General features: G+C 40.5%; 1 protein-coding gene across 3 annotated transcripts in view; it reads right to left on the bottom strand.

The window, feature by feature from the left end:
* Positions 1 to 22,194, bottom strand: part of MAGI2 (membrane associated guanylate kinase, WW and PDZ domain containing 2) — a gene marked incomplete at both ends in the record, with an annotated part of 1,325,315 nt that overhangs the window by 128,289 nt on the left and 1,174,832 nt on the right. For 2 of the 3 annotated variants that reach the window (XM_079710838.1, XM_079710840.1), the window contains 4 exons: positions 725 to 964; positions 7,827 to 8,019; positions 14,353 to 14,444; positions 21,684 to 21,725. In XM_079710838.1, coding sequence (XP_079566964.1) covers positions 725 to 964; positions 7,827 to 8,019; positions 14,353 to 14,444; positions 21,684 to 21,725 — 567 coding nt within the window. The remainder of the gene's footprint in view (positions 1 to 724; positions 965 to 7,826; positions 8,020 to 14,352; positions 14,445 to 21,683; positions 21,726 to 22,194) is intronic. The other variant, XM_079710839.1, reaches the window with a different exon arrangement.

Raw genomic sequence — 22,194 nt, 5'->3', positions numbered from 1 at the left:
TATTAGTTTCAGGTATACAACATAGTGATTTGATAGTTTTATAGATTATGCACCATACAAAGTGACAGTTTTATTGACTATATTCCATGCACTGTACATTACATCCCTGTGACTTACTTATTTTATAACTGGAAGTTTGAACCACTTGATTCCACTCACCTATCTCACCCATTCCCCTCCCCCTCCCCTCTGGCCACCACTAGTTTGTTCTCTGTATCTAGTAGGAGTCTTTCTGCTTTGTCTGTTAGTGTGTTTATTTGCCTTGTTTTTCAGATTCCATGTATATGTGAAACCATACATTTTCTGTATATTTCCTGAATGCTGAGCACCTTCCCACGTCAAGGCTTCTGCCTGGACTGCTTTTCCCTCAGATCCTTGGTGTAGCTGGTTTCATTCTACAGAACAGGAGCACCTCTCCCCTCATGTCAAAATTCCCACATCATGCTGCATTATTTTCTTCCCAGTTTAAAATGAATGAAGAGCTTTTATGGGGGCTGTGGGTTTGGGAGGCCATTAGCTGTGGTCTTGCATTTTTTCTGAGCCGAAGTCGGCAACATTTGGCTAGGCGAGTGTTAAGGATGCCTTATTTGTGCCCAGAGGCTACGACTTTTGGGCTCCACATTTATGAATACAACAGTCCTCTGATCTACTTGTCCAGGATCCCCACCACCAGAACAATAAAAACAATAGCTCTTATTCAAAAGCAGGCAAAGCAGACACTTACTTATGGTGGATCCAGACTCTGGCCTGTTCAGGGAGCTGATGATGACAAAGCCGAAACCCTCGTTCTCTTTGCGGTGAATGACCACGTCACTGGTCTGCAGGCTGTGGGAGGCGAAGCCTTCGGGGGGAGAGGCGCTGCTGTTGGTGTGAGTGTTGGTGTAGGTTGCGTAGTCGCTGCGAGGAGAGCTGTGGTGGGTCGACACGGAGCCTGGACTCCTCCCGTTCTCTGGGCAGGGCTCCCCTGGAACACACATCGTACACAGGCACCTGGTTATTTATTTAGCAAGGGTCTTGATGAAGGAGTGCCTCCTGTGTACTGGGCACTATTCTAGACACTGGCATTGTTACCAGGCTGGTTGACTGGCCTCCATTCCTCCCCCCGCCCCCCGGATGTGAAGAGTATTTGAAAAGCTACAAACCTGGCTATGGAGCCCCCTAGGTCTTGCCCCTTTCCACCCTTCACAGCAAACACAGGTCAAACCCCTCCTCAGCTTCCCCTGTGCCGCTACTTGTTTATAACTTCTTCTTGGTGAGACTGCAACCCGCCAAGACAATGCCTAGTTTTAAATATCAGGCTTCTTAGTTTCACAACAATAATTGATCTAAGAAGATCATAAAACAGATAGACAGACTCTTCAACTGTGCTATGCATAAAACCCACTTAAAGAACTTGTAAGAAATATGCATCATCAGAGTCCACCCAAGGAGTTTTTTCAGTAGATCTAGGAACAACTGGGCACAGGAATCTGGATGAGGTTTCAAGGCCACACTTTGAGAAGTGCTGATTGTAGTTGGGGTTAATAGCCCAGAGGATGTCCATGTAAAGTGACCTACCATAATTTCACTAAAAAGCCATGGGTTTATTTAATTCTGTGATATTCTGTTAGCTTAGAAGTGTTCATTCACTTTGTGTAGCTGGGAAACATACTTCTTAGTTTGCTCACTCTAGGATCAAATCTAACAACGATATCAGGCTGAGGAATGACGAATTTTGAATCTCTAAGGGAGGTGTTGGAGGCCTTGCTCATTTACATTCTATATTATTGTAAAATATACTTTATTGTCAACCAGATAAAGCAAGCCAATACTTCCATGAGAAAGCAAGTATATTTATAAGGAGAAATGATAGAAAGTTGGCAGCCAAGAGAACCTAGTTTTTAAACTGCAAGTTGATCTATCATTCAAGAAAGAATTTTGTCATTTTACTATAATACCTAGGTTCTGGTATTCGGATGAAAAAAAACCAAAACTTAAGCAGGCACGTAGAATACTGTAATTAGAAATAGGACCGTTTCATGTCCAGCTTACAACTTGATTAGTGTACTCAAAAGATGTTTATGGAACAGAGGAACAATAAGATAGAAAATAATGATAATTAGTGATTCCCTTTTGGGTCTTTAGATATGGTCTCCTATTTGGAATACTGGCCGTTGTCTCATATGGCAAGTTAAAAATAATTAGCCAAAGTTCCAATGAAGGCTTTTAATGTAAGATGCAATTCCATTCTGAAATGAAAAATCATTTCGTTTCAAAAATCAAAGTCAGTTCAAAAATCAGGGAACAAGAACACTGACTATAGGAGATGTTTTGTTACACTGATACCTAAAGAAAATGGAGCTGCATTTAATCAAATACTCAGATTTAAAAATGGTCTTTACAAAAATGTATTCATTTCTTGTCTGTGATTACAGAATGAATAAGACCCAGGCTACTGCTTATTACCGTTTGATACATTGGAATTTTTCTGTAATATTTAATCAATCAGGTTTTAATAAAAGAAAACAAATGGATGTTTTCAGATGTAAGAAATGTATGGAGGTGATAAAAGAGCAAAATGTCAATGTCAAAGCTTTTCCCTCTTTTCCACCAGAATTTCAAACTACCTGTAAAATGAACCCTCTCCACTAGAAAACATCATCCAAAGACAAGCTGTTATTGTCTTGGTAAGCACATATCCTTTATCAGTCCTTGTATAAGTTGGATATAAAGTGATTAGAGATAGTCAGGAAGAAGAAAAACAAACAATTATTATGCTGCAACATTAAATTGAAAATCTCCCTGAGTTATTGGACCAAATCAGTAACTAAATGTCATAGGCAGTGACAAGAGAGACCTCATTTTCTGGCTGTCATATTTTAGGGGGTTGAGAGCTGCGGTTGTCAGTAAAGCAGCAACAAAGAAAAATTATCTGTCTTTGCAGTAAGTGGCTTGGAGTGGCTATGCCGCAGGCTCCAAAGGGAGAAAGAAAATCATTGCCTAAGTCAATGTGAGTGTCCCTGGGTGAGTGAAGGAGTCAAATACATTAACAGAATACTTTCCTATTGCTTCTGCATGTCTCTTTCAACCTCTAGAACAAAGTTCTTTATCTTTAACACCATGAGCACATTTAAAACCAGGGAGTTAAGAAGACTTCCAATGATTGACTTTGAGGGATATTACTGATTCCACCTCATTTTTCTACTTGGCTGGCTCTAGACCCAATGAGACTGTCTTCTCTCCAACAGCACTTCCTGGTATAGGGGATGAACAATGTTGTTTTAGAATAATATAGTAAAATGTCAGAAAGTGACTAAATACCACGTGCAATTTTGTTTCTTCTTCTTCTTCTTCTTTTTTTTTAAACACACTAACTCCTAGCATCCCTGACTCGTCCTCTGGCTCGCATGCAAATGGGTGTACAGAATTAAGTCACTTAATATCTATTCAACTCAAAGAATTAATTTTTAGGTTTTAGCTTCTGTTTTGTCCTCACCAGTCATACTGGAAATCATCACTGTGCTGACTGGGAGAGGGTCTCCGTTTGGGAAGGCAGGAGTCATTGATAATGTCCTCCAGGTGAGATGGTTTTGACCAGAACAGTCAACTGCTGGCCAGGAGCTGCTCCTGGTCTGCAGGCCCATTTCTTATTCCTGCCCAATGCCGGTCTAGACTTTGTTTAATAATTGTTAAAATTAATTGCCAATGTTTTTAAATAGGGTGATTTTACAGAAAGCTGGATTTCTAGTTTCTCTTGAAATATTTGGTAATAATCGACTAGAGTTGGGCAATTCCTGCTCCCTTGACTGAGGACGCAATGTGCAAGACCCAGCTACTCCCCAGTGTCTCTTGCAAATTCCTGATTTACTCATTTACCCGTGGAGTGAAGAGCACACAGGGCCAAAGGGACTTGTTCAGCTGGAGCCCTTGCTTCCCTTCAAGATCACAGACTGGGTACCAGGGCTCTATGTAACCAAGCAGACCTTGCCTGCTTCCAGGTTGTGCCCTGGCCTCTCTTCACAGGACCGTCCCCTGGAAGGATGTGCAAATCTTGTCTTGAAGCATGGCTGAGGCAATGGGGTATGTGTGTGGTAGAGCTTGGACACGTGCACTGGAGTGTCCACGGGCATAGTGCACCTCTGTGGTGCCTGGCAGGCTGGGGTCCTGCCCATGTTAGGGGCTGGCCTTCCGGCAGGCATTTGAGTTTCTGCACTCCTGCATTATGCTCATCAAGGCGGACACATTATTTAAATGGGTGACATGCTCATAGACAAAGAGTAAGGGATTGTATTTAGAATTGACAGAAAATACAGTAACCAGGAGCAGGGAATTCACTAGCACCCTAAACACGGGCTAAACTTTTCACCCAGCTGCCAAGAAAACCTTCCCTTTCTCAGTATAGGCCAAGAATTAGACTTTCCCTTAGGTGTTAGAAAAAAAAGATGCTGACAGCTTTAAGATGGACTCTAACATGTTTTGATGAAGTCATAAAACTTTCTTTCACATCAATTCTAGATTTACACTTTCGGAAATTCCTCAGAGACACTCTTCTCTCAGACAAATCGTATGTATTCAAAATAATGTGTCACTATGTTGAACGTCTCAAAGTTGAATTATTAAACATGTAGATATTTACACTTTCAGTGTAACAATGAAAGCCACTCTTCTACTATCCTTGGGAAAGAATAACTAAATATCGGAGCCGGGAGCATAGATAAGGCACCTCTCAAAAGTAGTTTAAGGTGCAAGATCTGTGCTAAAATTATCCGGTAAACAAAACTGGATACATTACTGGATGTTTTCATCCTTTATCCTTTACATTTTCATCCATCATTTCTCACTTTTGAGGATCTAGTTTGCCATTGCCTAATTGAAAAATCTGCCTTTCTATCTTTAGTGCGTACACTTTTTTTGGTATGTTAACATTTGGAGCAGGTTTTTATTTTAATTTTTGCCCAGTGTAACTAACCAGTCTGTATCTCTCATAATTAATGCTTTTTTTTCTTCTTCTCTTCAACATCAACCAGAAAACCAGTGCCCAGTGTCTTCTGAGGTGAGGCAGGACATTTGTACGAGCGGAGGCAAGCATAAGGCTGAGCTCCCTTCGGCCCACCTCTTTTTCCATTATATTACTCCTTTGTGCAAGAAGGTGGTGACACTGTCTGTCTTCTTGTTCATCTTCTGTCTCTTTACAATCTGATTACTCATTTCCCCTCAGCTTTGAACCATCTCATCCTAAGCCAGGCTTGCACCTCCCACTGCATTTGCTTAAGAAAGCATAAGAATGATGCTAACAAGAACCCTGAAAATGGCATATCCACTGTCATATCCATTTGTAGCTATCTCTTCTCACTGTTGGAGAAATGGCAGCTATGAAGAAAGGCTGTCTCCCTAGGCCCGTTTAAAAAATCTGCTCCATCCTATTTCTAGGCATTGAATTGACTATCAAAGTATCCTTTGCTGAACTGAATTGGTTTCAATACTCATGAAGCTTTCAAGGAAGAGTGGGCTGAACTAACTTGGAAACTCTCCTGGTGTGAACGAGCAGTCTGCAGCAGAAACTTTTCAAAAATTAAATGCACTTGAAATGCACCTGAAAGCCTAAATGAGTAAAGTTGGTAAGAACTGCAGCAAAGAGCATCTTCACAGAAGTTGCATGATCCACAAATTGCAAGAATACATTTTTGAAGCGTTTGGCCTACACTCCAATAGCCTGGGTTGATTAGAACAAAATTTAATTTGCAATAATCACCTGATGGCAAGGAGAGCATGAAATGATGTTGGTGCATCAATTTTTGCACTTTGCAGTGTACTTCCTTGTAAATCAGTATTATTATTATTTTTTTGGCCGTACCTCGGCCTCTCACTGCTGTGGCCTCTCCCGTTGCGGAGCACAGGCTCCGGACGCGCAGGCTCAGCGGCCATAGGCCCACGGGCCCAGCTGCTCCGCGGCACGTGGGATCTTCCCGGACCGGGGCACGAACCCATGTCCCCCGCATCGGCAGGCGGACTCTCAACCACTGCGCCACCAGGGAAGCCCTCCAAAGTGATTTTTAATAAAAAGTTTGCTGTGCTATATGTTCTGTAACCCAAAGATAAGTTTAAAAATACTGATTTAGGGCTTCCCTGGTGGCGCAGTGGTTGAGTCCGCCTGCCGATGCGGGGGACATGGGTTCGTGCCCCGGTCCGGGAAGATCCCACGTGCCGCGGAGCAGCTGGGCCCGTGGGCCTATGGCCGCTGAGCCTGCGCGTCCGGAGCCTGTGCTCCGCAACGGGAGAGGCCAGCGTACCGCCAAAAAAAAAAAAAAAAAAAAAAAAAATCACTTTGGAGTGTGAGAGACAGTTAAATGTTAACTGAGCAAACACTGTCTTCCTCGGGGCATCTCGCCCAAGGATAAGGCATAATTCAAGGTGTTTTACTTCACTGGGTCAAGTGGTCTGCTGTGAATTTCTGAAGACGAATGGCACCTCTTAGCAAAACCTCCATAATACAAGACCTATAGCAGTCTCTACAGGTAAGGGCTGATAATTCTTCTGACTTACCCTTTTAAGTGATAGCTCTTATTCAAAATCTAGTTTCTACAAGACTTGAATAGAAGAGGATTTTTAGTTCGACTAATAAACTTTATCCTCTCGAGTGATTCACAGCTGTGATTAGCTGGTGGCCCTTTTTTAAAAATGCAAATGTGTTATGATAATAGCACATATGGAAGACTCCTCATGGTAGGGAGTGACATTTGCTAAAGGTTGGTCTAATGTCTTTGAATTCACTGGACAGGGGGTTGGTGGTAGAGTAAAGAAAGAAGCACTGGCTGGGGAGATGGGTCTGTGCATGATCACTGACTCATTGCAGACCGCCAGGGCATCTACTGAACCTCTGGGCCTCAGTTTGTCGTCTGTAACACAAGGGAGTTCATGTTGCTCTTTCTAAGGCCCCTCCTAATTCTCGTATCGATCACTGTGTGTGAGAAGCAGTCCAGGGCTGAGTAGAGAGGCCAGCAGGCCACCGGGGCAGGTGACAACAGAGCATCTCTGGCACTGTCGCTCCTGCAATTCACAGGGCAAAGCACAGGCGGTTTGGGACAATATTCCCAATATTACTGAGTGCTCAGAGGATAAAAAACAGTCTAATGCTTGTAATGGACATATTCCTTATAAACAGAAATCGTTTTTTGGGGGGGTTGAGAGATGGTAAAGAGAGCTAAATTGAATCATAATATGACTAAGAGGGCTGACTTTTAAAAATATTTCTTTGGTGGATTCTTTTATGAAGCTGTAAAGGTTGTAAAGGGAATAATTACTTCTAATTTCTCCGTTTCAGGACTTTGGAGTTACATGAATTGGGCTTTCTCAGAGTGACATATAGCTGTATTTTTCTAAATCAGAGTAATCTTCTTATTGTTACCATTCATCAGGCTCTACAAAGGAAGTTAATTTTCCATCCTCGTTGCCTTTTTATGGTATCAAAATGCTGTGTTCCTCGTCTTGTAAACACAATGAAGAACATTTTCCAAAGCTGTATTTTTCACTATTATAATGTTCTTCTTACACCTGGCATCTACCGAAAAGCCAAGAGCATACACATCTTAAATTAGCCTCAGGCTTGGCTAGAAATTTTTAATGACTCCATGGAAAATGTCAGCCTCAAAGACTGCTTAGAAATGTACTAGTGGGGTGAAAATCTGCACTTGCAACATCACAGTTACATCTGGCATATCACGGTTGGTCTTTTCCCTCATATAATATAGAAACTGATTTAAAATGCCGTCTCCAGTGTCCTGACCCTGACTCACAAAAGCATCTCACCACCTAACCTCCAACGCTTGCTGCTGGTTCGAGTTACATACCTCCACATAGCACCTTTCTTCTCACAGTGAGGTTGACCTGCCCGTTCCGGGCTGCATGGTGCATAAGGTCAATGACATAACGGTGGGTCTTGCCAGCCACTGGAATCCCGTCCACGTAGACGAGCTCGTCTCCTGGGTGTAGGCGGCCGTCTCTGTCGGCTGATCCCATGGCAATGACAGCTCCAATCAAAATCTAGACAAGCAGTGAGAAGAAAAGGATGTTTATGCTTCAAACCTCCTTCTTTCCTTCCTTTCTTCCATCTATCTACTTACCTACCAAGTAACTCAGTAGAAGATTTTATTCCGTTTACGTCCTCTGCCCCAGATCTGAACATATACTTGAAAAATGAAAAATGAGAGGCTGAAAGGATGCCCTCCTAACTCTTCTAGGTTGCTAACTCCTCTCAGAGAAATAAATGTTTTGAACTTGCTCCTGATGGCCATGAAGTCTGGGGGACACTTGCTAAGTGGTTCATAAGCTATCACCCTTAACCCCAAATAACCTGATGTTATTGGCCACCGTACATGGGCTCTGAATTGAAACAAACTGGGGATGGAATTCTAGCTCCACTTCTTTATTTGTGTGCCGTGGGCAAGGCTTTTCAATCTCCACAAGCCTCGGTTTCTTCACCTGCAAAAATGCGGAAATAAAATAATAGGACCTACTTCACGGAGTTGTTGGGAGAAGCGAAGGAAATAGTGCATGGGAAGCATTTAACTTTGCTCAGGGCACGTAGTGAGTGCTTGAAAAATGTCAGGGGAAAACTACCTGCTGTATACTGTTAAATTCAGATAAAGGTTCAAAGTGTTTTTCATCTTTTAATTTTTGCTTTGCTTTCAAAAGCTGGTGTTAAGGATAAAACAAAACAAAGCAGAACTCACGGCTGGCCTTCCCTGGACAGCTGACCTACTTAAAGAACAGTCACATCTCCTCCAGATTTTTGCTCCATTTCTTTGAATACTTTCTTAGAGCACTTCCTCTGCACAAAGGATGTCCCCAGCTCTGCCTGTCCCCTGCAATACTCCTGCTGTTCAGGTGGCCACCATGCCAGGAAATTTGGAGGTACGCATCTGGGAAATGTGCATATTGTTATAAATCTCTGAACCAGGGACTGTGATACAATGCATAACCATGTAAGGTTTCCTACTTCCCATTAGAAACACTCAAATTAGTGTCCATTAGCAAGGCTTTTTTTCTTTCTCAGAGGAAAGGCAATAGGGCTAAATATTTTAGTTTTGCTATTTAATCTACAATTTTTCCAACTCATGGACCACAGAGTTCAAAAGAATAGTTTTTCTTTTGCCAAGTGGCTTAGCCTCACAGCATCTGAAGGCAGTGGTTACCATTAGTCTGATAATATTACAGAGGCTGTATTCTAGGTTGTATTTTAAGTCTATAAAATGATCCCTTGCTCACGGATTGATTTCTTTCAGGCACTAATTTCTTTCAAATCTCAGATCTGTGGATTCCAGTTAACTTGCAGAGTTGCTCCATCACGACCTGAAGCCTTGTGTGTCAGCAGGTTTGGCAGCAGACGATTCCTTCTTACTTGGTCACACTGCTCAGCGTGGCCTGTCAACACAGATCTGAATGCCCAGACCTCCTCAGGTATATGCAAAATTATGGTCTGGAGAGTTTTCTTTTTTTTTTCCTGAGGACTTCATAGCCTTGGTCCACTGAATAGCTCTCTTTATCCATAAGAATGAACATTCCCTACCACAAGGCTGTTTTTCCCCTATTCTTGGGGGAGGGTGGGGAGTGGAGAGTAGATTTGCTTCCTTGTTGAATATTGGTGCTCTGATGACTGATTCATTATTGCTCTCACAGGAAACACATTGCCGGCCTTGGACTGCTGGGCTACAGCAAATGGCTGTGCCCATATGCTGCAGTCCAGCAGTCGGGCATGCTTCTGATATTTTCCATTTTCCTTTATTGTCCTGTCAACCTGAATTTATGAGTGTCTTTCTAAAGATATTCCAATCTATTCTTCAAAAGACTCAACCCGCTATGGAGCACTTCAAAGATTTATTAAGTGCTTTGTGCAAAAGCCAGTTAAAATGAATGTTTATGTTCCTCCACTGCCCCATGAAAAGCTGCATTTAGCTGGGTTAGCCCAAAGAAAATGCTTCAACCTTTAGATTTCCTGTATGCCTCAGTGGGAGAGTTTATAGCTAGTAACAGAGAAAAAATGGCTAGAGAAATTCTTAGCTTAATTACCAACATGAAGCTATCGTTCTGATTCTAATTGATGAAAAGGAATGAAAAAAATAGGTTACAACTAAGAGAGCTACCGGTGCAATTGGGCACTCTACAAAAACAGTAAAAAAAAAATTTCACATAGGAAAATTCTCATTCCTCTCCTGCTGGAGGAAAACAGCAAAGATATACTCTTGAAGTCATCTTCTGTGTTACTAGTTTAATATCATCCATTAAAAGGAGAACCCCAGTAAAACATCTGTTTTTCTGTTTTACTGCTGTGATATGAAGTACCCTCCTCGCTAATTAATTCATTTATCCAGCAAGTATTTATTGAGTCCAGGGACACTTCTAGGCACTAGGAATCCATCAGTGAAGAATAAACAAAAATCCCTGTTCTATAGAGCCATTCTAGTGGTCAGACAGTAATAAATGTAAAAATTATGTTGTATGCTAGCAGGCACGTACTATGAAAAAAATAGAGCAAAGTAGGATGGTGGGCGGGTGTCAGCTATGCAGCTGAGGTGGAGTTCGGGCAGGTTAGATCAGGCCTCAATGAGAAGCTGACATTTGAGCAGAGACTGAAGTTCACTGGATACACTTTTTTTTTAAACTTGAAGCTTTCATCTTCAAACTTTACTTTGTTCTATCAAATCTTACATATTTATTTCTAAATAGTGTCTTCAATATAATACTTCAATATAGCTTATTATATAGTATTGTAAAATTATTAACAATATATATATTATTGTATAATCACATTGGATAATCCACCCTCTACCCTTTTCAAAGACAGGCTGTCATAGTTATGAAAGAAACTTGAACTGAGCTCAGCGTGGGGAACTGGAGCAGGCCTTAGAGCTGCTCATCCATGGGCTACACATGAGTTACACTTGCTCCTTCCTTCAGGAACTGCCGCTGGGAAGAGGCGGACCACGTGCGCTGTCACTGCTTCTGCCTCTCATGCTGCTGCTGTTCCTTAGCCTTTGGCCAGTTTACACCTTTGTGCCCTATATTTCACGGCTGACACAGAACTTGCTCTATGTGTCTCTCTATTCAGGAAAGAAAATAACCCACAACTTTTTTTTTTCCTTTCATTTGAATATGCTTTGTACACTTGACACATTTGAGTAGTTTATTTCCTACCTGGATAGGATAATCTATGATTCCTTCTTGCACTGTTAACTCACATTGACTTCCATATGTACGTTCTTACGTTCATCTAAGCTCTTGAGAACATACTTCAGGATATCTGATCCTTTAAATCAGTAGTTCTCAAGCTTTAGGGTGCACATGAATCACACCGTGAGCTTGTTGAAACAGAATTCTGCATCTACCCCGAGAGTCTGATTCTACAGGCCTGGGGTTTAACCTGAGATTCTGCACGTTTAACAAGCTCCCAGCAGGTGTTGGGTGCTTCTGGTCTGTAGATCTAACACGATTTGAGTAGCAAGGTTCTGAGTATTCTCACTTGGTCCAGTGGACACAGAAGCTATGGTCTCACTGGTCACGTTCCAAGTCCACTGAGGGACTTTCCCTCAGGTGCCTGGCTTGAGCCTCTTGCCCCATCGTACTGGTCACTTTCCAGGACTGCTGAGTGCACGACCTGGGCTCCCTGACCCATCAGGCTATATTTTCCTTCTGCTCTTGCTGACCCCTGGCTATACTGGCCGGTGAGCCTTCCCAGCCAACACTGGCCTTGCTCTACTCATCACGTCCCTCTGACCTCACTGGATTCTTCAACCTCTGAGGACCCACTCATCAGCTTTCTCATTGGCCTTGGAGGAGTTCTTTATCCTGCCTCTCTTGCTTTGGCCCTGAAGGAACAGCATGGTGGCAAAACAGATCAAGAAAGACCCCTCCACACAGACACCCCCCCACAAACAAGTGACCTGGCCTCATCTTTCCAACCATCTTTTGTAAAAGAAACAAAAGAATCAAAAACTCCACAACTTCACTTTATCTTAAAGGCTGTGAAGGCACAGAACAAAATGATGTATTTGATGTGAAATAACAGCAATTCACATTCAAGTGGCTGATATCCCCGTAAGCCAGGGGAAAAAACTAACACAAAAAAGTGAACCAAAACTAAGCAACAAACAAAACCAAACCCACCTTTACAGTCCTTTTAATTCCTTTAATTCTTTCCCACACTACCTAATGTCAGTCTAAACCCAGCAGGTCTGATCTGCAATAATTATAGCCCAGGGTGACTTGACAAGGTGGCAAGCAGATTTCCAGCTCTAGCCTTCTGAAACTCTTCCACAAGTTTGCACCAGACTCGCAGGCCAAGGCCCCTGTCTATCATCGCCTCTCTTTTTCCATGAACAGTTTTTCTCCACACAGGCTTTTCTCCACTGCAGTGTTTTCCAAGCCTTTCCATCTTAATGCCTTCCCATGTCTTTGCAGCTCACAGCTGGAAATCCCATTATCATTGCTTTGTAGCAATTTCTCGTTTCTTTCTATTTCTATTATTATTTAACTGTGAAAATTATTTCCTCTTGCAGGAAAAAATGCCCATATGCTTGTTTGAGCTGGAGTCCTGCTGTTCATTATTTGCCGAAAGCGGTGCTGTGGTGTTTAATGTGCACCCTGAGATGTCAATACCATTTTGTCTATATGAAGGCAGAAACCCATTTGATATAATTTATGAGACCTCCTGCAGGGTGGGGACCAAGTCACATCACGCGCCTCTCCCTTTGTAGCACATCAGCAATTAACTGAGGCTAGTGCATTTTGTTTGTATATTATCTCCGGACTTACAGTGGAGGAAAGCAGGAAGGAAAGGCATATGGGAGATCTTTACAGCAGACTTACGCTTCCTGATACAATCTTTCTGAGGTGCAACATTCTGGTCTTCAAGACACTATATTCTGGCTTTGAATGCTTCAGGGAGATTTAGGCTTCTACTTTATGGTTTAACTGTCAGAATTTTAACTTGCAGCCTGAGCGTGTCTTAAAGCATTCAACTGAAAGAATAAACCAGAGTAGATCTAAACACAATGAGGATAACCAGCAAAACATGTAATCTGAAAAGGTTTATCATAAATACTGAATGCCTGCCCACCGGAGAAGAGAAAGGACTCAGGAGCGTAAAGCCAGTGTCCAGAAGGGCTGGGAACCTGTGTACCGACCCGGCATAAAGCTGTCCTGAGGGGGGTGGTAACCACTGGTTGCACTCAAACACCTGAGCTTCATTCTGAGCGATACGTGTTCCATTTGGGTAACAATTCTATAGTTTCTGTGCCAGGCCAAGATCAGCTAGACCTTTCCCTTCTGGAGTCAGCTGACACTATGCCTTTCCTATAACTCAGTCATGCAATCCCTTCTATCTCTGAAGAGGGGGAGACGGGAGAAGAGAAGACGGTGCTACGAATGTGGTGCTAGTTTACCCACAAAGCAGACAAAGCATGAGCCTATGGAGGTGTGGGGAGTCCAGCAAAGTAAGAGCTGTGTATCTCAAAGACTGTATTGAAGTAAGCATTATGGTAAGAACTGGAACTTTGCTGTTTCCCCTTACATTTATTTTATAGTTTAATCTTTTCCTTGTATTTATGTATGAGAAGGGACCTGACCATATTTCAGTGCTTAGGGACCATTTATGAACCTTTTATGAACCTGACATAGTCACATTGGGTACCACTTAAGACACGTCTTTTACAATGAGTGTTTTATGGCTGTTATTTTAATACACGCTCACAAGTCTCGCTTTGCTGTGATTTTTTGTGTATTAATGAATATTGTTATTTTATGCAGTCACTCTGATGTATCATATATATAATTTCTCCAGAGCCCTTTGCAAATTCCCAATATTGTGCCAACTGAAGCTGACTTCGTGAACATCCTCTCACGGTAATTCCCTAATTCAAATCTGGCGAGATTCTGCAGCATTGAACTTGATTTTACTTCTGTTTATCCCCGTGTTTTCTCTCCCCTGTAGTTGTGACTGAAAACATACACCATTCTGCTGTTCCAAGTCATCTCCTCACATATATCTTCTGTCACACTGCATGTTTATCTGTGAGCTGCTGCCCAGAGAGACCAGGGGTCCAATACAAGTAAATAACTGAAGTATTGAAGAAGAATCCAATCCATTTTAAGAAAGAGTAATGTCCCTCTCTTCATGAAATGTGCGTTGATTTATGATGATATGGAAACACTGGCATGTGTTGAAAACTTAAATACCAAGAAAAAACAAATAAAGCAAACCTCAAAAATTTGTATGTGAGTCCCTAAAGACTTTTTTTATATCATACTGAATGATTTTTCCCTTCATCCATACACACACAATATAACCCAAAGTGTGGAAATAAAGAGAATTCAACTCACAGGCTGTCCAGGCTCATCTCCCCCGAGGATTCTGAAGCCAAATCCAGACTGCATCCTGCGAAGGTGAACATCCAGCTCCTTGTAATCCGGACCTGGCATAGAGGAGACCCCACTGAGTGATGAGTCCTGCCTCCCCCCGACCCGCGAGGGACTGAACACACCGATGATGGATTAATTTTGTGGGTGTGATTAATATGAGTGCAGTCCGAGTCGGTGAAAAGCACAGAGGATAAGAAAAAAATATATGGTAACAAAAAAGTAGCTATTCCAAAATTAGGTAGTCTCTGGATTAGCACTGACCAGCCAAGGGCATTACTAGGGTATTGCCATAGGCAGAAAGAGCACAAAAATTTTCTGAGTGAAAAGAAAAATCAATGCCTCCATAATTCTTCATCTTCCTGAAAGGATTGAGATTGCCCTCAAGAAGATTGGCTGTCACTTGGCGATGTTACTCTGACTAGAACGATTGTTTTAGAAATATGAGAGAACAGATGGCAACGCCCTGGAAGTACCTGGTAAAGGACTACTTAGTAATTTACTAGTAGCTGTTTATGACTTGATGTGTCCCATTTAGTGTGTGTAGGGGAGGGGGATATACATTTACACCTAATAGAAGGTGTCTCTTTTAAAATTGTTAAAGTTAGAAAATAGAAAATCTGAACTTTTCTCTATTGAGGTTTGGGTGAAGGTTTGATTTTCTGACAAACTCCTTTAGGTTTTTCATAACTTAAGGACAGAAATTTGCCTGGGTCTAAGTGAACTCTTATCCCCCAAACATTTAAAAATGTGGAAACCACTAGTAGATTCACTACTGACTCCGTAAACATATTCAAAATAAACTAGACGAGGGATATTTTTCTGTAGTTAGCTGAAAGAACAGAAATGTACTTAAAAATAAGCTGGGAAACTCTTCAATCATTTTTTTTTCAACCCTAGAATAAACTAAAACCGTAAGAAATATTTTAACTTTTTAAAGAGAATATGATTTAAATATGATTTAACCTTACCCCCTGCCCCTGGCCCTTTGAACCTTCCCCAGGGGCAAATGTCTCACTCATGACTGGGCTGTGCATACTTTGAAGGCCACTGTTAGGATGTTAATCAATGATTAGCAACTTTGGGGAATGCTTATTAATGCCATCCTTTGCTTAAGAAGTATTTAGTGATCTTTGGGCCTTCATGGTTTAAAGGAGGTATTAGAACTGATAGATGCAAGTATTAAGTTAAATTCTCCTTGCTTAAGCAGGATGGTTTTGGAAATTGGGAGGGGATTTCAGAAGAGAATCCTCATGAGACAGGAAGCTTATGTCTGAGCCATCTGGATATATAGTAATAGCCATAGTTGAGAGAGACACTCAATAAGTGATGGCCAGGCAAATCTTTTCCAGACTCTACAATAAGTGGAGCTGCTGAAGTGATGCAGTAAACAAAGCACAACAGAACAGGGCTTGCCTTTGTGCCCTCCAACCTGAGCTAAGCATTTCCAGTGATATGTGAAAGGCAAGTCACTCACTTCTGAAATGTAGGCATAAGCTGATTGTGTGTCTAGTGTTCTCAAGGAAAAAAAAAGCTGAACCAGACATAGAAGTACATATGTATATATGTCCTCATCGTCCAAGGCTCTATGACTTTCGTGCCCTTTTATGACCAGATGCATGTATAACCAAGGTCTTTCCCATTCAGTGACGAATATAAAACTCAAAGAAGAATAACTGCCTGGATTTCCACATCCGTTAGTCATCCCTTATGAATTGTATAATCATTCATATTTTAAAGATACGACAACTTAGACAAATTCAGTTCCTCTTAAATGCTTCGTTAGAGTTGAGTGGTAAAAGGAAAATGAAAACTTTGCCCTACACTCTACAAGTCTCAACTGACTTTTGAACTCGGTTTATTCCGAGGTCTACAACATCATATATGAAATCACATATTGGGGTGTGTGCTACACTTTCAGGACTCTGGAGGCAAGTGGAGCAGCCCTACAGAGTCATGGCAGGTACCTGTATTTCTCCCAACACAGGCAGAAAGGCGAGGGGAGAGGGCAGGGTGACAGATAATACCCAGTCACCGTTCAAACCGCTAAAACTTGGTTATATGGCTGCTCACCTCAATCTCTTCTCTAGGTTCCTTTAAGCTTAGAGGACTCGAGACCATATATACATAAAAATCACAACGAGAGCACAATATACTTTCGACATTCAAAATGATAAAGCTAGCATATGTTTAACCAGAACCTTCCATTTACTTGTAGATAGTCTCATTTTTGCATTGCTGCTGACTATGGTAAGTGAGAAATTGTTCCTCCAGTGGCTTCAGCACCAATCCATATTGCATGAGGAGCTCTACAAGGACTTTACCGTGTGATCCATTTTATTTGCTAAGGAAAACTTTCCCCCAAGGAAATGCTGAAATCATAACAATCCCAGTAATGGCATTTTTGAGATGTGCCAAGGTACAAGGGTGTTGTCTTCTGTCAGAGGATGCGGTGATTCCTGGGAGAACTGGAAAGCTTTTCCTTAATGAATGACTCAGGACTCCTTTATATTTAGGAGAAAAATATAGATCTATGTTTGCTAGTTAATTTTATTTAACTCTGAAGAACTCTGAAGATGTAAGCAGGGAATATATCCTCCTCCCCCTATTCTTTGTGTGCGTTTTGGTGACATTCCGATCCCCTGACTACTGCTCTGACCACTCTGATTTCAAATATAGGGTGATATATGCCAACCACATCATTTTCACCCTCCATTCTTCCAGGCCAAGATGGCCAGCTTCATGGCACATGTGCCCATAGAGAGGCAAAAAGAGACCCGTTAGAGAAGTGTGCATGCAGATGTAATTTACTTTTTATTTCTTTGTTAATTCTGAACACAGACTCAGAGGCTGCAGGGCATGGAAACTTAAGAGAAATAGTCAACTGGAAAAAGTTTAAATGATGGATTGTACCTTAAGGCAGTTTATTATTTTCTTTTTCTTGTTATTGTTTAAGGAAAATAAGAGCTTTCAGAAAGAGAATTTTTCCTTTGTTTCTCCCTCCCTCAACCCACCCATCTGAGTCTGGCTTTAGAAAATAACTAAAGCTATATGCACATAGCTGGAAACATTACTCTTCTTCCTTCCTGCTTTGTTAGCTCTCTTGAAAGATTATGATGTTTCTGATCCTCTCCTTTAGCTGCTCTTCTGGCCTGATGACATACTTAAAATGATTGTTATCATGCTTTCTCTCTTCCCCTGTCAATGCAAGGACTTAAAGCAAAGAAATTCAAGGGCAACTCTTCACCCCACTGTTATAGAATTTAACAATCCTCACCCCTCTCTCCAGCTGGTTTGCAAACCATGCACCTGGCAGGTTGTTAGATGAAGGGGTCTGGGGGACACCTAGTGGGACCTGAGTCACTCTGGATGTCACTCAATCATGCCCCTACCAACATCCCCTTTTTTTTTGTTTCTTCTGTCTTTGTGTTTAGTCTGTATCTGTGCTCTTTTTTCTTTTTTTTTTCTGCTTTTTCCTTTATGTAGAACTGTGAGGGGTGCTCTCAGGCATTTCTTGGTGCAACTCAAGATGAGGCAGTCATTGTGAAGAAATGGACTGAGAGAGTCAGAAAAAAACTCTTTGGACGTTGGTGTTCAATGGTTAGCTATGGCCAGTGTTGCTTGTTCCTTAGAAGCTGGGTCCTAGGATCCTCAGGCATTATAAAATAATGCATCTTAAGATCCTCATCCCAGATGGGACTTCACATGACCACGGTGGCAAGCTACAGAAATGGAATTTACAAGTCCTGATTAATCCTGGGCTCTCACTAATATGGAAAAAGCTACATCCAGGTAGCAGGGTAACCTCCGTCATAATAAAGAAAAGCAGAATTTCAAAAGCTGATTCTTATTTTGTACTAAGATGCCAGGAAGACTTCACATGCTATATGTACCCTTGGTCTAGCTTTTGAAAGACACGGTTCTGTGCACCGCTTCAGGAAAAAGGATGGATGACTGAACACAACTGATTAATTTTGTGAATGGATTCAAGCTTCAAAAATGCAAAGAATGGCATTTTTATGGATTAATTTGGCACATGGAATGCTGCTGTAAACACATCAATTAAATTTTGGTACTTGAATCCCCTTTCATGTTTTAATTAAACATAAGCACCACAGGCTTATTATCACATTGTGACACAGATAATGAATTCATTCCATTTTTCCTCTTGAAAAAGTATTAAATTTTTGGCTTTTCCTTAGAAAGAGATCTAGAAAAGACAGTACGAGGAAGGAATCAAGAATCAAAGGTGGTTATTAAATATGTCCCTGACCAAAAAAAAAAAAACGTCCCTGGCATCTGGATTTCCAAGGCACTCTAGATACAAATGAATTAAACAGGAATTAAATAGTTTTTATTGATCGAATCTAACATTACCAGGTAAATAACTAACACATTTTTGTCTTAAAATAATCCCTTCTCTCTACTTTTTTCTCTTTCTACCTTTGGTAATATGAATGTGGCCAGACATGTTTTAGCCATAGTAGAAGCCATCTCCCACTCTATTTGGTTCTCTTCAAATAACCAAAGCTTTCAAATAAACTCAGATTTTCCCATGGGAAATACTCCCTTGCTGTCCCCATCCATTTCTCTCTTGAAGGAGTGGTCTCTATGGAAGCCTTCCCTCTCTCTCATGTCTGACTTCCTCCTGCCGGTCTGGTTTCTGTTCTCTTGGCATTACTGAAATGCTCTAAGGTCTTTGATGACATCCTAATGACCAAATCCAATGGCCATTTTTTTTCTGGCTCATTCTGATTGATTTCTGTGTCTCATTTGATCCTGTCGACGCACCCTTTATGACCCCTGGTTTCTACTGTTTCTAAACAAGAAAAGGTCTCCTTCCAGAAGTGATTTCTACTCTTGGTTTCCGTGATACGCCACACCCTAGTTTTCTTGTCTTTGGGTGGGATTGTTCATTCAAAGGTCCTGACTATGGATTCATTGTTCTTATTAACATTCTCCCTTGGTGATGGCATAATTATCTTTGTCTATCTCTACTATTCCATATGCGCAGCGTGTAGGAGTTGCTTAAATGTTTCTTGAATTTGTTTTAACATACTCGCCAATCTAGTGTACCTAATAAACCACAGCGCTATTCTACTACTGAGTTTTCACTTAGCTTCATAATTACATTAGGACTTCCTACCATCAATTTTACCTCTGTACTTAAGCATCTTCTGCAGCTAAAGTTAATAAAATACCTTATAATTATGATAAATTTATCTGAGTCAAAATCGTGACATATAATTTGATAAGGAACATTTTATAAATATGAGAAATAGTATAGGAGTTCTACTTATTTTGGATAGAGTCATAATTTTCCAAAATAGTTTCCTAACTTGTGTGGACACTGAACAAAATATTTGGATTGGTTCTTTTCCTGAAAATCTGGATTGCATAGTAGTATAATACACTCAAACTACATTACAACTTTTCTCTTTCAAGTAATGTATATTTCTTGAAATGTAAAAATATCATTTTGCGCATATATCAAGGTAATGTAAGCTCTTGAGGAGTTCCTCTCTTTCTTCTTCTGTTTTTAAATAAAGTACCTTCAGAAGCTGAAATTTTCAAGAAATGTGCTTGCTGTGGCCAGGAAACTGAGGTTTAGAATCTCAAATTAAATCCTGCTTTCATTTTGCAGCTGTAATCACTAGGCCTCAGTTTCCCTCTGGTTATAGGATATTCTTAAAAATTACAAGGAGTTTACAGTCATATATTCTTATATACTAAGAATAATTATGCTTTAAACATTTTCAGACCAAGCTAAACAAATACTTTAGACATTATTTGGGGACAAAATGCTAAGTAACATCTCCCGTATTTTCTACATATCCAAAAAAAATGACATGGAAACTTACAGAATGAAATGATCTCAAGCACATATATTCTCCAAGGGGTGTTAGAACATGCTGAGATGGGTAATGAGCTGTCGTCATGGAAACACTCTAGAGATGTGTGCTGTGAGCCCACAGACCTGAAACAGTACTATTGTTATGAAACGTTCTTTTCTACAATTGTTTCAGTGTTCTCACTTTCCATCCAGTGGTCTAACCTGCTGTTCAAAGCACTTCCTAAGAGTAAGAAAATCTGAATATTCCTTTACCTCCTTCACTTCCATAACATTAAATATTTCAGTCCAAAGCAAATTAACAACTATTTTCAGAATAATTAGGTCAAATTTTTTTTCTTTTAAGTAAATTAATTTATTATAACTAAAAGCTCTTAAACTTGAAACTACACTATTCTATTCTAACTTAAAATACTATTGAAATGTAGCACTTTATAATTGGCATGGTTTAAAAAAATTAAATTGATACAGGTATTTACTTGATGTGAAAAGAATTTCATTCTACATTAGCAATATATATATATATAGATTTTTTTTTTTTTCTGGTGTGTGGGCCTCTCACTGTTGTGGCCTCTCCGGTTGCGGAGCACAGGCGCCGGACGCGCAGGCTCAGCGGCCATGGCTCATGGGCCCAGCCGCTCCGCGGCATGTGGAATCTTCCCGGATCGGGGCACAAACCCGCGTCCCCTGCATCGGCAGGTGGACTCAACCACTGCGCCAGCAGGGAAGCCCTGGCAATATTTTTAATAAGTTCTCAGAAATGTCTAAATTGCAAATCTCTTGAGATACTCTAGCTTCTTATTTCTATTTATCTAGTCCAGTGCTGTCCAAAATAAACAAAATGTAAGTTACACTGGTAATTTAAAGATTTCTATTGACCACATTTTAAAAAGCAAAAAGGAATAGGTACAATCAATTTTAATAATATACATTTAACCTAATATATCCAAAATATTATTTAAGCATTAATCAATATTAACAAATAGTTAATGAGATATTATACATTTCTTTTTTTTTGTACTAAGGTTTTGAAATCTGGTGTGGATTTACACACGTCTTACAGCACATCCAAATTCAGAGTGGCCACATTTCAAGCGCCTAATAGCCACATGTGTCTAGAAACTTCTGTATTGGCTAGTGTGGATTTAGTCAATCTGGTGGCTTTCTTTGGTACCTGGCTTTTAATCTAATCTTTTACTAAAGCATTTTATGAAAGAACTTAATGAATATGACTATTTTCCTTTGTCTTTTGTTTGTTTCCTTGGCAGCCATCAGGCCAAACTTGGTGAGACTTGCCCTCTACCTTAAATATATGCTGATGCGGGTGAGTGAAATTAGCATGGTGATTATATACTAATAAACTGATGCTACTCAGAAGAATGATTTGTTACACAGAATGGAAGACATTTCATTCACAGGACTGTGAGTACTGAAGAATACTTGCCAGAGGAATCCATTCGAAAACTGGTCCTTGGTGGCACTTGTTCTGGATGGGAAAATGGGGAATTAAAATTGAAATTCATTTACGGCATTTTAAAATTCATCTTTACTTTTTTTTGGTTTCAATTAGAACTTACTCCTATTCTTGTTCTCGTATTTAATTATTTTTTTTTCTCTAAAATCTATGGAAGTTAGTGGACAGATTTACCTGGTTTTATGTATATGCATATGTCTGTAAATGTATTTCTTTCACATGCAGGCAAAAATCTGAATTCTTTTAGATCAGAATGGAAAAAAAGATCATTATTTCCAAACAGTAAGCTCTGATTCTCGTTATTAGAATGCTTATTTGAAAGTAAAGTCAATCCAGAACCCCAAATATACACACAATAAATAAAGGTCTTTGAAATCATGTTATGATATTGTGCCATCAAACACTGAAATGAAAAGTGAAAAATTCAATCAATGATTATGTTGATTTATGTACACCAGTCCAAATATTTTGACACTTACAA

Source organism: Hyperoodon ampullatus (genome assembly GCF_949752795.1).
Source record: "Hyperoodon ampullatus genome assembly, chromosome: 9".
In the NCBI taxonomy this organism is placed as follows: Eukaryota; Metazoa; Chordata; class Mammalia; order Artiodactyla; family Ziphiidae; genus Hyperoodon; species Hyperoodon ampullatus.
This window is presented reverse-complemented; position numbering and strand designations above follow the sequence as displayed.